This window comes from Microtus oregoni, unplaced genomic scaffold, assembly GCF_018167655.1.
Source record: "Microtus oregoni isolate MIOR12 unplaced genomic scaffold, Mior012 000000F_ref0000247, whole genome shotgun sequence".
Classification (NCBI taxonomy): domain Eukaryota; kingdom Metazoa; phylum Chordata; class Mammalia; order Rodentia; family Cricetidae; genus Microtus; species Microtus oregoni.
Window position 1 is genome coordinate 9985833 of NW_024543059.1, and position 16144 is coordinate 10001976.

Genomic DNA, 16144 nt, shown 5'->3' on the forward strand with positions numbered 1-16144 from the left:
GCACACTAAATGCTTCAATTCACCCTGTCATTAATTGAGGAGGGTGTCTGATTCTGAAAAGGACAGAACGTCCTCCTCTTGGAGATACGGACAGTCTTGACCTTCACCCCTGCCACCTTAGGGCAGCAGCTGCCTTGGTTCTGCTCTCTTCTTGGCAAGACATAGTTGTGTTGCTTCAGAACTCTCTTTGTTGAAGTTACCTTTTCCTCCTGGCAGGGCCTATAACAAAAAAGGAACTGCAAAGCTCTGAAAATAAAATGATGATACATATTTTAGTCTTCCTGTTGCCCAATATGTGTTTTTAAGTTGTTTCAAGCAGGTTAAGTTACTTCTTAAATAGTTGGGTTCAACTTTTACAACTTCTTTCTTCTGCTGGATGAATGTGTCTGAAAGTGACCAAAACAACGTAAGAAATACCAAGTTCATCATCCACTAATGCAAGTGTTCACCCAGTGAAACTTGCTCATCTTAACGCTGGAGAATAAAGTGGGATATTTTTTCAACATTTAATAATACGCATTGATTAAATCTCCTATTGATGAGACTACCAAGCCTCGGGTGCTTGGTGCTTCTGTTCCAGGACAGCAGAAAGATTAATTACATATAGCTTTAAGAAATATTTAGAAATAGACAAAGTAATAAAGTTGGCCAGCAGTACTCTTTAAGCACTACTGTTCGGGAGGAACCTCTGAGGAGGTAGAGTATTTACAAGAAAGAATTTCCCAAGTCGTGCAATGAGCAGTCATTAAGAAAATGCTGAAGTCTTTCAGGCAGAGAGGTTAGAAGCCACAAAGGCCATAAAGAGAAAAGGAATCTGGACAGCTTGAAGGTCAAATGTTTCTTGAACAGTGAGCAATCTGCGGAGTAAAGAACACAAGAGGCCAATCACACAGGGCTCGTAGGATTTCACCACAAAGGATAAAAATACCACTGAGTGAGGTGTGATAAGCAGGGAGGTTACTTGATAAGGGAAAGAAAGCACAATGGTGAGGATTCCTAGGATACACTGCTGACAGGCAGGGACAGGAGCCGGACACAGCAGGACAGACACTAGGATTCTATCTTGTGCATCAGTCCAAAGAAAAGAATGTGAAACTAGAGGATAGTTGCTGCGGGTAGCAGAAAGAAGAGATGATGGTACATTGGGCAAATTGCAGGGGTAGATGCTGATTCCAGGAGGGTACAGACATTGAGGTTATCAAGTTTGCTCCAGAAGGCTATTCCTGTTCTGTGGCCTACGAGAAAATTTCACCTGTGGTGGAATAAATGCTCCTCTAAATTGTTGCTCCCAAAGCCTGGCCTGACGCAATGCAAGTCGCTAATGAAGTGGGAGTGGGGTTGTAGAGCAGAGATTAGCTGGGCAATTCACAGCTCATAGGCTTCCAGTCTGGACAGTTCACGTGTAAAACCTGTTTCTCTCCCTTCCGTATTTGACTGCATTCACCATCAGCTCCATTCAAACATTCGAATTTAAGACCCGAAGTCTTTGCTTGGTTGTTTGGGTTACAGTTGCCATCAGGGCACCCACAGAAAAGTCACTAACCTTTCTAACCTCCTGTTTCCTTTTCTATCCCCAGAAGTAGTAAAATCTGAGAGCTTACCCTCAAGTTGAAAGAAACAAGGGTATATTATATACATGCCAATTAGCTATTAAAGTATGAAGAGTAATTCTTTCTAATGTCATAAACTCAGGATTCCATCAAATTCTAGGATGTTCTATTATTTTTATTCATAATCTGAATAAAACTAGAGTATTCCCATATTTGATATTTAAAAATGAAGACAATGGCCCACAGCTAGTGGGGAGCACATTTTCAGTAGTCTTCCAGGCTCTGCCAGATTCATGTTGTGTTCCTACAACCACTCTCTGCTCGCTCATCCCTACTATCTGGTGAGCAAGGCCACACATTTTTGAGACAGCTGAACCTGACAGGATGTCAGGTAGAACGTTATTCTAGCTAAGTTGTTCTTAAGAATATATTATTCATGTGTTTATGGGGGTGTAAAAGAAATAACCACTGCTGCCAATCACACAACAACGTGAATAATGAACCATATAGTACAGGCTATTTAGTAGCAGCAGTCAATGTCTACCTTCTTTTGCTTTCTGAGATAAGGTCTGTCTGATTTGCGCCCAAGGTGGCTCTGGTCTCTTGGTCCTTTAGTCTCCGCCTCTCGAGGGCTCTGACTCTCTCTGTATCTGCAACACTGTGGTCAACACACTGCATTCCTTCTTTAATTATTATTTTAGAGGGTGAGACTTCTAGTTATTAGAAATCAGTAATTACTGCAACATACTATATTAATCATGTTAACAGGGCAACAACCTAGTCTACCTTGTATTTACCATGTCTCTTCATTGTAGTAAAAGACCATTCAGAGTCGTCAGCCTAGATGATCTGGGTTTTTATGGATATCCTCTCTGGCGTTTGCCCACCTCACTCAGTGCACATGCCTCAGGGTTTATCTCTGCTGTGAGGAGGCATAAGACTGGTTTAGAAAAAGGCATGTCAGCTGTCACCCTCAGTGTTTTGTTATTTATAGGAGGATACTACAATGGCTTTGAAAACCTGACAGCTTCTCTCAGAACTGGAGAGGATCTTTGCTTTAGAGGATGGAGGGGGCAGGTGGGGCCAGGATTCTGAAAGCTCCAAGGCCATAAAAACTGCCCTCAGCCAGTTCTTGTCTTGCTAATGGAAAGAATGAAATTCGTGAACCACAAATGATGGAGTTGAGAGAGGAGTTTATTGTAGATTCATATGTGAGAGCAAGGGAGATGGAAGTATGTGGTTCCCAGGAAACAGAGTATCAGTGAGCTGCTAGTTTGAGGGCTTTTCAATGGCTTATGGCAGGAAGTGGGGTGAGACCTAGGGAGGGGGATGAGGTGATCAGTCCAGTTGGCCCAACCAGGATTCAGGTGCCTTTTCTAGGTTTCAGCCAGTATCACTTAGTCAGGTCGTTTAGTGCAGGCCCTAGGCAGCAGTGTTCATGTTGAAGATAGTGAAGACCCAGAAGTCAGAACTCTCTTCTGGCCTCCAGTAAGGACATTCTGGGAATTGATGCCCTGCACGTCCAGTTCTAGCCCATCTTATTACCAATATTATTAAATAAATACTTTTTCTTTTAAAATTACTTTTCTTTCGTAGTAGGATAAACTTCACTTTGGAGTCTTTATATCCTTCATGAAGCTAGCTGATCATGGTGACACTCATGTGATTCTTGAACTTGGGAAGCAGAGACAGGCAATCTGTATGAATAGAGGGCTGTCCTGGTTTGCTCAGTGAGTTTGAGTTCCAGGACACCCAAGAGTCCATAGTGAGATCATATCACACAAAAAGTGTCAAGCAAAGGTGCTCTGAGCTGTGAGAAGAAAGACAGTGGGGAAAAATGTAACAGTGCAATTAGCTAACTAGGTATCTTTATGAAGACAGCCTGGAATCAGGTGACCATTCCTTCTGGCTTCTCTTCCTGCCTTCCTTTCTTTAACTCGTTTAGTTAAGGAAATGAACGGGAGGATATTGACTGAGGGCTGGGATAAAGCTTCATGTACAGGGCCAGGCGGTGGTGGCGCACGCCTTTAATCCCAGCACTCGGGAGGCAGAGGCAGGCGGATCTCTGTGAGTTCGAGACCAGCCTGGTCTACAAGAGCTAGTTCCAGGATAGGCTCCAAAACCACAGAGAAACCCTGTCTCGAAAAACCAAAAAAAAAAAAAAAAAAAAAAAAAAAAATAAAAAATAAAAAAAAAAGCTTCATGTACAGAATTAGTACCGTCCTATGGTGGAAAAGCATGAAGTCCTGTACAAAAGTCAATCTCATCACGAGGATGAACCCCACGAATGAAGCAGGATAAGGGGAGTTTTGACCGCTGTCTAGCACATTGTATATAGAAACAAAGGAATAAACTCAGACAGGACATTATAAGACCCCACAAACTACTGTCTCTCTTTTCCTTCTGAGGATACTTTGGAACACAAATATTCCCACCCACCGGGGTCACCAGAGGGGCCCCACTAATTTCTTTTCCTTTCCAAAGCACCTGCTATGCAAGACTCCAGCATCCACCTCAGCATCTTAATCAGGTCAACCACTGAAAGTACAGCTCTCATGTTAAGGGTTGACCATTTCTGCCCTAGCTACTTTTTTCTATGGGCATTTGGGGTACCCAAACTCCTTGCTTCTTTTTCTTAATTCTTTGTTCTTCCTTCTTTATCTACCTTTCTTGGCTCTCTCTATACATGTTCCCTTCTCACTTTTTCTTCTATAGACATTAGTCTCAAGTAAGTCTTTTGAACCTCTAATTTACTAAGATAAGGTCAAAGTACATAATAGTTACCTTCTAAAATTATGCCATACCTATTAAATAGGGTGGTATATGTTTATTGCCCAGGTATTATTTATTAGATAAGTTGGTATATTGCCTTGGTAAAATACAACATACTAAATAGAAGTTATGATGATCATCATCAATGCCAGAAGTATTTGTAATATCAAATCCCATGTCTAGAATTGACATGCCCAGTGTTCCTTCTGCCTCTAAGGTCTTTTATTTTGATGTGAAGTCCAGTACCATGCTTTTCACATTTATTCACAAGACAGGGGATATAGAAGCATCATGCCAAATATCATTATATTATTCATTCTTTTAACAAATAATTGGAGATTAAATGTGTGACGAGAATTATTTAGTATACTTAGGATTTTGAAGTCCAATGAGCAGGGAAAAGTTATTTAATGAAAATATATATAGTGACAGACTCTTGAGACAGCTCAGTGGGTGAAAGCGCTTGCCACAAGCCTGAATACACGAGTTCGAGCCCTGGGACCCATGAGGTGAAAGGATGGAACTTACCCCAATTTCTGTGTACTTCTTCCTTACACAAAACAAATACATAAATGCAACAAAAATGGTTTTAAAATATATAGTGTGATAAACGTCGGGATATCTGAAGATATCTGCTGGAGGTTCACTTAGTCATTGTAAAACCGGGTGAGATAGAAATAGGAGATATAATTATGTACACATTATATATTTTACAAAATCCAAAAGACAATAACAGATCTACAACAGCTGAGTCACAGCCAGACTTCAGGTTTGAGTCTCAGAGAGTCCCTGAAGATGCACCCTAAACCTCAAACTCTGCCCTATCCTCTGAAAGACTGACAAAACACACATTGTTGGCACTTACCTCAACATTGTCAACATTTGCTAGCCCTGGAACTACGTTTCCAAAACCATGCGAGGCAGGGCTGCCTCTGGAAACCTCCCAATAATCGTGGAAGCCCAGGGACAAAGGGTGTTTTGCCTAGAACCTCATTTTATCTCACATTATTCAATATATACTACACTTTGGGGCATGAAACATATACCCATTGTCTGCTTATTTGCAATGGCATTTAACAAGTGATTCAACTTTCTAAATCTCCTTTTTCTAATATCAGAATGAATTCATTAATCCAAAGAGCCCCCACAATCTCTATTTGTCTTTGCGGAACAGTTGCTTAAAATTTCTTTCACAACTAAATGTTCTAATTTGATCATGCACTTCAAAGAAATCCCCAGATTCACTTTTAGCTCTAAGATATGCACCATTGCCGGGCGGTGGTGGCGCACGCCTTTAATCCCAGCACTCGGGAGGCAGAGGCAGGCGGATCTCTGTGAGTTCGAGACCAGCCTGGTCTACAGAGCTAGTTCCAGGACAGGTTCCAAAGCCACAGAGAAACCCTGTCTCAAAAAACCAAAACAAACAAACAAAAAAAAAGATTATGCACCATTTAGTAAAATTTTTAATGTTTTAGCAATGGCAAATTTTGCAGAAATTTAGGAAAGTAGTGTTAGTATGTAATGGTGCCTTTAAAAAAGCTACCTTAATTATACAATGTCATTGTTAATCCTTTAAGGACCTATGAAGTGTAGACGGTGTTGGCCCCTCCCCACTTAGTTCTTGTAGCTGAATTCACATTAAAGAGCACTTTCACCCCTCAGTTCCCATGAAAGGCTCCTGCCAAGCCTGCGTGTTTTTAAGGTAGAATCTGGAGACAGAAGCGGTTTGTTCTTCAACCACTTTGCTTCCTCATATTGCTTCCCTCAGTGGAAAAAGTCTACATGCAAATATCTGTGATCTGTGAGATGGGACAAAAATGAGCAAACGTAATTGGTCCAAGAGGCACATTAAGTTTGCCTAGTCCACCACCTTATCCTCAGGTTAGCTCAGAAGGAACACGAGCCTAGTCAACTATAGCCAGGCAACTCAGAAACAGTTCTCACAAGAAGGGAAGGCGACTTCTCTAAAGATTGCTACCTAACAGTTGTAGGCAAGAAGATTGAAAGTGGAGCTAAGGTTCCAAAAACCACTCTCCCATCAGGTCACGAGGGTCAAAACCTGACACGGGAGCTCAGACTGCCGCTGTCAGCACATAGGGGACTAGCTACTTCCTCTTTAGCCACCTCTTGCTTTTCATTCTGAAAAGAGAAGGGCTTGAGCAACGTGATCGGCTGAGCGCTTGGTAACCATCTCTACCCTGTCACCCAGTTCAGTCCTAGAAGAGGGAAAACCAAAAACGGATGCACCGAAACTGCAAATAGGCACTACAATTGAAATCTGGTAAATAGGCGGAGAGGAAACCAAACGAAACCGAGAAGATTTAAAAAGGTAGAGCTGGGCAACGGAAAAGAAGTTCTCAAACAACTCGAGTGGCTGAGGTTAGCAAGCAAAGTTGTTACACAGGCGACAAAAAGCCGCACGCAACTGGACCAAAGATTAAGAGAAGGACAACAAGGGAAAGAGAATTACACTCGGTAGACCTAAGGTCAACCCTGTCTTAGCCCGGGTTAGGTTCTATTTCAATCACACTGGCATTACAAAACTCAGCAATCTGGCCAGACCCCTCGGAGCCCTCAGCCGGTGAAGGGCAGAGGTTCTCCTTCCCTCCTTCCCTCCGCACCCCCCCCACACACACACACACGTGGTGCCCATCCCTACCCCGCCCTATCTCTAATTTCCTCTGGCCACCTCGCCTTCCACCCACCCAGCTCTTCCCAGCTAGTCCGGCCTCACCTAGTCACACCCTACCCCGCCCTCACGCCAGCCCCCCCCCCCCCCGCTCCCCCCCCCCCCCCCCCCCCCGTCCTCGCAGCCTCGCCGCTCCTCCCCCCAACTTTGTTCGGTTCTCAGTGCCCTGTAACCCCGCCCCTGAGTTTAGGGTTTCCGGGCTCTTGGGTATTTTAAGGCGCGTGCCGCTAGAGTCGCCTGACTCCCATCGTTCTGTGCTCCGTTTCTTGCTTTCACTGCTCTCGGCTTCCCGGGCGCCATCAGCCATGGGTCCCTGGCTCTACTTGGGGCGCACCGCCCTGTTGCTGGTGCTCTTGGGAGTGTGCACGGTGCGCTCCGATACACCTGCCAACTGCACCTACCCTGACCTGCTGGGCACCTGGGTCTTCCAGGTGGGCCCCAGACGTCCCCGAAGCGACATTAACTGCTCGGTGATGGGTAAGCCGCGTCCCGGGATTCCCCCCTTGTCGTCCTTTTCTGTCCCTGAGTCCCCTGTCTTGGGTCCGGCGTTTGTGGGTGACTGGGAAGTTAGCAGAAGACCGGTCCCTTGGGGGATCAGATGAGACAGGGCCGCCAAGTTGAATTGGAGCTGCTGAGAACTTTGCACTTAACTTTCTTGAATTTCTCACAACTTGTGTTTTCGAGAAAAGTTCGCATTTAAAAAAAAAAACTGAGTTCAGTTGATTTCTTAAGAAGAAAGTGGAGACCTGCTTTCTTCATCTTCCACTTCAGTCTGGCAGGCTCTTGTTTTTAAAAACCCTGTTGACCTCAGACTCGGTAGAACGTAGCACGTTGTTGTTAGGGTTGTTAGTTGTTTTATTTGGGGATCTGGGAACCCCCGCTCGCCACCGCGAGACTGTGGGAAAGGAACGATTTTAAACTCAGTCTCTGCTACCTGCTTCTTTCCTTGATACTTAAGGTTGTTGTTCTGTTTGAAGACTGCAAGAGATATACAAAACCTTTTTTTTTTTCCCTTTCTGTTTCTTTTGTCACCTTTACCCTGCAGTATTTGGATATGCCTGGAACCAAGCACGGTGCCTCGCCCGGGGAAGTCTCTCTGGGAGTCTGCAGTGAGAAAACACCGGGGCGTTCCACGTGCTTCAAGACTAACTGCTTGTCCCTAGGATACTAGAACAGAAAAGGGACACTTCTGGTCTTCGCTGTCAGGCTTGACTTGCACAAACTGTTACCTCTGGGCTGTAGTCACCTTGTCAGTAGAGTAAAAGCTGTCACACACCGTCACCCCCACCTCCGTCCCCACCCCAACTGAAGCAAAAAAAAAAGACTCATTTTAATTAATTCCAGGTGACTAGGGACTTTGCCTAGTCCTGAGCGGTATCTACTATTGTTTCTTTTCCAAGTTTAAGCGTGGATATAAGACAGAAGGAGTTTGCATAGCCTTCCTCCAGGGTGTTGATCTGAATGAAGGAACAAAAGTGTGGATCTCTGCAGATGTTCTTAGCTGAATGCTTCTCTAGGAGCCTCTCTGCCTACAAACCTCCTTCTGCCCCTAAGCAACAATTAAAGGCACACAAAAATCTCACCCTTCCCTGTTCTTATGAAAGTTAAACTTTTTTACCTATCAGTTCAAATTAGTTATACGTATTATAAGCCTTGTGTTTTCTGAGTCTTTGGAAGGATTCAGACCGAGGTGTTAGTTTTTTACAGAGGTTGAGGAGAGAGGCGTGTCATTTCCTTGAATAGATCGCTTTCTGTCTTCACAGGTTGAACTCATCCTTAGGATTTGAAAGCTGCTCTGTTTCTATGGTCTTCCTTTTTTAATCAGTAGTTTTTGTCTTTCCCCTGTTCCTTTCTGCAATTTTGAACAGTACCCTCTCCCCATTCTTTGCTGGATTAACATTCTACTACTGAGTCACAACACATAGGCACACCTTTTTGTTGTTGTTTGTTTTTTGTTTTTGTTTTTCAAGACAGGGTCTCTCTACGTGGTCGTGGTTGCCCTGAAACTTGCTTTGTAGACCAGGCCTGCGTCTGCCTCCTGAGTGCTGGGATTAAAGACTTCTGTGCCACCCCTACCTGTCAATTCTTATTTTTTGCTTGTTTGTTTACTTATGTGCATTGGTGTTTTGTCTTCATGCATGATTGTATGAGGTGTCAGGTACTCTGGAACTGCCATGTGGATGCTGGGGACTGAACCTGAGTCCTCCAGAAGAACAGTCAGTACCCTTAACAGTTGATCTATCTCTCCAGCCTTTAGTTAGTTGCACAGTGGTCGGCTCTGTATTCTTCGGAAGCCTCACTTGATAGGCTTGTCCAAACCCCTCCACCACAATACAGAGGAAGCAAAATTGAAACTTTTGAAGAAGTCTTTTTGGAAAGAATCTCACTATGTAACCCTGTATGGCCTAGAACTCACTCTGTAGTCCAGGCTAGTCTCCTAGAAACCTGCCTGTGCCTATATCTCCACTGCTGAGTTTGTGCTATGGGTGTCCAGCAAAGCCCATTTTTTTTTCATGAACCAGATAGATCATGAATCCCAGTTAGGGTTTCAAGGTAGGAAAATACCTTAACCTCGAAATTATTGAGGCAATGCACTCCCCTAGGTGTTTAGTCAACTTCCGTGTGTTTTCTGTTTCATTTCCTTTAGAACCAAGAGAAAAGAATACGGAGGTCGTGGTACACCTTAAGAAGTTGGATACGGCATATGATGAATTTGGCAATTCTGGGCATTTCACCCTCATTTACAACCAAGGCTTCGAGATCATACTGAATGACTACAAATGGTTTGCCTTTTTCAAGGTTAGTTTACCGTTCCCAGTCATTGCTTATCTAGAATGTCTCCTGATTAGGGGCCTCCTGGAGTCTTATTTTTAGACCAAGAACAGAACCAGAATAGATGCTAGTTTTCTAAGACAAGTTGGATATTGTAAAATTGACATTTCAAAATTAAAATTTGGGTAAGTTTGATTGTACGTTTAAAAATGTATAGTCTTTTGTTTATACATATAATCTAACTGTGGGAAAGTTTTTATTAGTTTTCAATGTTTCCTCAGCCACTGGCTTTGCGGTGAACCTGTAGGAAGGATAGGAGATGATGAATTTCATTTTCTGGATTGATGCTGTCCTTCTAATCATGACCTCCTGGCTTTGAGAGACTGACCTCAAGAACTCATTGGAGTATTAAAATGTATTACATATGCGAATGTGAATAATTTACTTGGTTAGAGAGAGAGAGGATACATAAAAGTCATTATGCTCCTTGGGCTGATTAAAACAACAGACAAGCTATCTGACAGAGCAAGAGTTTGATTTCTTGGACTAGTAAAGAGCCACTGTGAGTGCCTGTATTCAGACGCCCTGCTTCTAGTAGGAGCTCTCTCTGGGTACAAAGGGTGGGGCTCTCTAGATTCTGTGGCTCCCATGTGTTCTTTAGGAAGAGTTGAAACTTTTCCTATAGGCTTAATATTCAGGGATTCAAGTAAATTGAAACTGAAGCAGCTGTTTCCCATTATACTTGGAATATATATATACAGAGTTTTCCATGGGGCCTTGCAGCCGCTGGAGCATCTGGTGAGGAGAGAGCGTTTATAGAGACTTCTGGGAAACTGGGGAATGCATTCTTTAAAAGTGGCAACAGACAGCATAGGCCTTGCAGTTTGATTTCTCATGTGACATGACTTATCATCAGGATATAGTCTTCTGAGCCAAACATATTTCTTGGAATAATAACTTACAGAAATATTTTAATGCAGACTTCTCTTTAAATAAATAGAGTAAATAAATGAAAGAAAGAGATCTAGAATGCTTACTTTCTCTCTGGTAACTGTCTAGCTAGTAAGAACCAGTCTGGGAACTGTCAGCTTGGAGCCTATTTGATTAGCTCAAGCCCAAGTATGACTAGCTGTTAACTATTTTTAAGAACATCTCCTAGCATTGCACTAAAATCCATCCTAACAGCATCTAAATCTCATGTTTCGGTTGCATGGTGGGTGTATTCAGTGTGAATTAGTTCTCAGTGTGTCTTTGAATGGGCCTAGGTTTTTGTTTGTTTGTTTGTTTTGATATACATCATTTCCCCCTTCTGTTTCCTCCCTCCAAACCCTCCTATACACTCTTCCTTTCTCTTTTTCAAATTCATGGTCTCTAATTTTCATTATTTCTTGCTATGTCCATAAATGTATGTATGTATATATGTATACACACACACACACACACACACACACACACACACACACGTTCCTAAATATATAAGTATAGCTTTCTCAGTCTGTTTTACATTATTTGGTATCAGCTTCCCTGAGGAAGACTTTCTCCCCTTCTCAGAATTCTTTAGTTGCCTGCAGTTCTTTGTTGAACTTTATAGTCTTTCCCTGGGCCACTTTAACACGTCTATTGCTGTTCTGGTCTAGCTCATGTTCAGGGCCTGGAGCTTCTAGACCATTTGTATAGGTACACACCTTTCAAAGTTTTTAGCCTTCAGATCAAATTTGGCTTTTAGACCATTTGTATAGGTACATTCCTTTCAAAGTTCTTAGCCTTCAGATCAAATTTGCCTGTTGGCTTAGCAAACAAAAGCACACATAAAAAAAGATGCTTAGTTTTCATTATCAGCCCTGATATGTGCCATAATTTACTGTCTTTGTGGTTTTCTTCTTCCTCTATCTTTTATCGACACACAGGAAATAATTAGTATATTTGCTAAGAAATGAAGAAAGAACAGAACGAATGAACTCGAACTCGGTTTGGAAATAAGTTGAGTAAAATATTGGAAAGGTAGGAATGGGCTATAAATAGATGAACAAATAATCTGTCCACTTGTCTTAGAAAACTACTGCCAAATCCTGGGGAGGAAAAACTGGTAAGATTACCATTTAACTACCAGAGGCATAGTAATCAGAAATAGGCTCGGGCCATTTCCTACAGCCTTGTCAGGGAAAGTGGGGCTATCTGGCAGCTGAATGAGGAGTTGGAGCATGCTGTAATTTTTTTTTTTTTTCAGATCAGTGTGGGCATGTTGAATATTTTGCCAGAGCATAGGGGTATTAATCACATTAGGTCCAAAGAACTAATTTTAAAGGCAAATGTGTTGTTCAGCCTAGCGGAAAGAGGCAATGTCTATGGAAATGACCACTGGGTCAGGGATTGTCGGAGCCTCACACCTCTGGATGGTGTTAGACACGCGCTTATTCTCTCATTAAGTAGGAAGATAGCTCTTACCTCAGCAATTTTTTATATATGTGGACTAAGGTGGCCATTTTCAAGAACCATAAGTAGGGCCATGTTTCCTTTTGCCACAGAAAAACACAAGCACTGTGCTTAGTTGGGTCTGGTGATAAAGATGATACTTTCAACAAGTGGTGGATAAAATATATGGCATTTTTGGCTCTGAGATATGTTTTAATGTAATCAAGTAATTCCAGATGAGCGAAGTTTGCAAAGGTTGCCACACAGATCAGGTGACCCAAGTTAGAGCCCGGAAGCCAGGTAAAGGCAGACAGATCTGCAAAGGTGCCCTGTAACCTCCATACATGCAGCATGGCCGAGTATAGCCCTTTGCACTTACACAATGCAATACGTAACTAAACTTTTAGAGCATTTAAATAGCAAATACAGCAGCAGTACTGAGGAAAAAATGTTTAAAATTTCAAGCAAAATTGTAAAGTCGAGTGGCTACAGATAAACACAGAGTCAGATACCTTGGGTGACTTTGTTGACCCAAAGCTGGTTGGATTTTATCATAAACATCAGGGAGTTTCCCACAGTGTTGGGGAACTACGCTTCGAGGAATGTGTAACTCAAGAAATGTAAACCTGTTCACAAAATAGAATACATAGGCCTTTTTCCTAATGGCATAGAAAATACTTTTTGAACTAGTATTTTAAGTTTGGGCTTTCATTTGTTTTGTATTTTTGAGAGAAGGTCTCGATTTGTTGTCCAGGCTAACCTTGAACTTGAAATTCTTCCTGGGTTACAGGTGTGGGCATCAGGCCTGGCTTAAAAATGGATAAATAGCATCGGTTCTGAGTGTCGCATGTAAACTACATTTGTTCAATCCAACTCTTACGTGAATATCTAACAAAAAAATTGCTGCATATGCCGCCATTGCAATTCCGTCTTTTATTATGCTACAGAACAGATGGATTTCTAAAACTTCCCATTAGCTAAGACCGTGTCACGTGCTCCCCACCACATTTGTGTGATGTCTGCTGTTGTCCTGCCGGAGTTTATTGCGTCGGTGGCGCACGCGTGCAGGACGTTCATCAGTTAGTCCTTTTGTACAGCGCAACAGCAGACCCAGCCTCCCCCTCATTCTCTGAATTCCACCTTGGCTTAGGGTGGCTAATGTCGATCTCTTTGTGGCACCTTGCATTATTCATATCTTACTGGGACATTAGCTGAAAGAATAGCATTTCACAGGAAGATTCCTAAACAATAAAAAAAAATGAAGAAAAAAAATTGGTTTTTAATGACTTAAATTATAGTAGGTTGAAACCGGACTAGCCCCTCTGTGGTTTTGCACATGCCTTCAAGTTTGCATAGTTCAAGTTGAACAGAATGCTCCTAAGAGGTCTCCTTTTCCTATTTCTTCAAGGCAATTTTCTGACCTGAACTCGCATCCAGGCAGGGACCTACGCCCTTTATAACCTCTTGTAAAATAAAACAGAGGAATTAGGCGTGTGAGCAAATGGAACCGCCTTGGAAGTGTGAAGGTCCTCCCTGCAGCCATGTTCTGCACTGGCTGATTATTATGGCAGTTATTAGCCAGCTCTCCTTGTCCCCATGACACAGTTACACCTCTGTGAAATATCTGCATATTAAAAAGCAGCTGGCGTCCTATAAAAACACACAGACACACACCCAAAGAAACACTCGAGCAGAATATAAACAGCGGTGATATTGTCTGACTATGGCATCGGTGGTGGCTACTGTTTTTTTCTTCGTGTTTTTATGTGTTTTCATCATTGTGGCAAGCTATATAAAGCTCCACTGTATGACAAGCCCAACCAAGCCGTCCAGAGGGCCCATAAACAAACTCAGCCAGCTCCAAACAGTGTCTTCAAGAACAAGTTACTAACCCTTTTCTCCCCCTCGCTTTATCTCCTCTGAGGCAGTGGGGAAGAGACGGGTAGGAAAGAACCTCATCTTGTTTTGAAGATAGCTATTCAAAGGGTAGAAAAAAATACAGAGGGAAAATAGATTTGTTATGGCTAAATATTTTTGTTATATTTATTTATTTTGGGGGGATCGTGAGTTTGGTCGGGATTGGGAGGCGCTTTGTGGATCGTAGCTTCTGTATAGTCAGTCAGAAGGCAACCTATAGAAAGAATCACAGTTTCTTTCCGTCCACAATGAGGGTCCTGAGGATTAAACTCGGGCCTACAGTTTTCCCAGCAGTCACTGTTGTTATCCTGAGCCATTTATTATGGCTTTGCCTTTTATTTTCGTGGTAGTCAAGTTAAACTTTTCAATTATTGAACACTTTGTTTTGCCCCCCCCCAGTTTTAATTGAATTATAGAACAACAAATAATAATAATAATAAGCCACCACTGGCTTCATAAAGCAAGCTGTTACTTAGAGGCAGGCCAACATATGGAGAAGCCCATGTCAGGTTTTGAATTCCACAGTTCGTATGCTAGCAATTTGCAAAAATTGAAATTATTCACCCCAATCAGAAATGTCGGTTGCATTTCCACAAGAAAGGATATGAGAACTGTGTACTAGCTTTTCACTGTGCCTTCCGGGTTTATTTTTTAGGACAATTGTTTTTGCAATAGATGTTCTTTTTTAAAAAATATATAAATTCTATATATTAAAGACAAGGTTTATTTTTTAAGATGAGACTTTCTCGTTTGGTGAAGGGTCAATATCAAAACCATCTTGATGCCCGTCTCATGTGTATTTTCTAATTGATGCGGAATTGTGTTGTGACTCAGTTTACCACTGTAAACTCTTCATAGGATGTCACTGATTTTATCAGTCAGTTGTTCATGCAGCTGGGAACTGTGGGAATATATGATTTGCCACATCTGAGGAACAAACTGGGTGAGCACAATTGAAATAATCTTTATCTTCACTGTTGAGCCAGCTTTCTGCTGCCCTATTGTCTTATGCAAATCAATGCCCATTTATTCTTGCGGGGGAAGGAGAATGCACAGATTGTTGTTTTCCTACGCATCCTTGCTTGAGCTGGCTTTCCTACCACCTTGACTTTCTCTGCTGCTTTATGTAACTTGCCGATCTCACGTGCTCCGACTTTGCAGCATCAAATCCCAAGTGTCATAGTGGACATGAACCCAAGGCGGAGAAGACCAAGCTGACAAAGGCTGGCTAACATGCAGGTCACATTTGTAAAGTGACTAAGCTATCCTAGCTTGTTTATTCCTTTCCCCAAAGACTCCCTCAAGGAGGAACCATGAATAGTATATCCCCTAATGCCAAGACATACCACATGCTATGGTTCTAAGCTGGAAGAGTGAGGTCACAGTTTTGTATGTCTGCCTTTTAGAGAGGAGGTGGCTCTTTTAAAATGAATTGGCATACCATCACCAAGTTGCCTTTCATCTTTTGTAAAGCAGCTTCTACTAAAAGACTAGAATGTCGACTAGGAAAAGAAGGATCCCTTTGACTCACTCACCTCATATCTTCAGAATGAATATTTAAATTGTTGCTCACATAGGATTTGATGGGAAGAATGGATGGTGAGCAAATCAATTCGATGAGATGTCTTACCCCTTTTTGTGTTTTAAAATGATATTGCTTCTCCTCGTCCTTCCTCCTTTTCTTGCTTACTAAGTCCTAAAGAGCCAGCTGGAAAAAGAGAAGTGAGAATGGGTCTCAAAAGCACCACCATCATTGTAGCCACATTGCCCGGGCTTTGTAATGGGTCCGCAGCAGTCCATCTTACCAGAAAGGAACTGCTCCTGGACTGCATCTTCCCGTAATTTAGAGAATGTCAGGCATCCTCTAAAACCAGCTCGAAATGAGCACAATGAGCAGAAATAAGCTGCACCTTCTCGGTTCTTCAGGGACCTGGATGAGGAGAGACTGTGTTAAGTTTCCTTTAGTTTGGAATGGCACAGAATTTTAAGATATTGCACGGTGGTACTTGAGGAAGAAGACTGCATGGGAAAC

At 42.4% G+C, this 16144-nt stretch overlaps 1 protein-coding gene across 2 annotated transcripts in view; it reads left to right on the top strand.

The window, feature by feature from the left end:
* Positions 1 to 7176: 7176 nt before the first annotated feature.
* The window catches only part of Ctsc (cathepsin C), a 32225-nt gene continuing 23257 nt past the window's right edge, over positions 7177 to 16144 (top strand). The window contains exons 1-3 of one of the 2 annotated variants that reach the window (XM_041652923.1): positions 7177 to 7488; positions 9659 to 9810; positions 14971 to 15055. In XM_041652923.1, coding sequence (XP_041508857.1) covers positions 7317 to 7488; positions 9659 to 9810; positions 14971 to 15055 — 409 coding nt within the window. In that variant the 5' untranslated portion in view covers positions 7177 to 7316. The remainder of the gene's footprint in view (positions 7489 to 9658; positions 9811 to 14970; positions 15056 to 16144) is intronic. The other variant, XM_041652915.1, reaches the window with a different exon arrangement.